The sequence below is a fragment of the Myotis brandtii genome, unplaced genomic scaffold (genome assembly GCF_000412655.1).
Source record: "Myotis brandtii unplaced genomic scaffold, ASM41265v1 scaffold853, whole genome shotgun sequence".
NCBI lineage: Eukaryota > Metazoa > Chordata > Mammalia > Chiroptera > Vespertilionidae > Myotis > Myotis brandtii.
This window is the reverse complement of record NW_005371463.1, coordinates 56,035-56,279: the sequence shown is the minus strand read 5'-3', so window position 1 is coordinate 56,279 and position 245 is coordinate 56,035. Positions and strand designations below refer to the sequence as shown.

At 64.1% G+C, this 245-nt stretch overlaps 1 protein-coding gene across 1 annotated transcript in view; it reads right to left on the bottom strand.

Moving 5' to 3' along the window:
* SYNPO2 (synaptopodin 2) overlaps positions 1-245 on the bottom strand; it is a 41,873-nt gene that overhangs the window by 30,182 nt on the left and 11,446 nt on the right. Inside the window, exon 4 of the mRNA XM_014532163.1 lies at positions 7-243. Within this exon, the coding sequence (XP_014387649.1) occupies positions 7-243 (237 nt within the window). The remainder of the gene's footprint in view (positions 1-6; positions 244-245) is intronic.

Genomic DNA, 245 nt, shown 5'->3' with positions numbered 1-245 from the left:
CTTGGCGGGTGACCTCTGGGGGAGGCCTGCCTTGGCATCTGGGGGTTGGAAAGTGAACAGGGATGCATTGAGCTGGTAGGGCTGGTGCTTCATGACATCCAGAGCGTTGAGCGGCTTCTTGCCCTTCTTCTTGCTGGTTTTGGAGGCCTGCGGGGCCGAAGGCTGGGACTTGACAGCCGCCAGCGGGTAGGAGGGCGAGTGGATGGGGTTGTAGGCCACCGGGGGCGGCGCTCGCACGTTGGAGG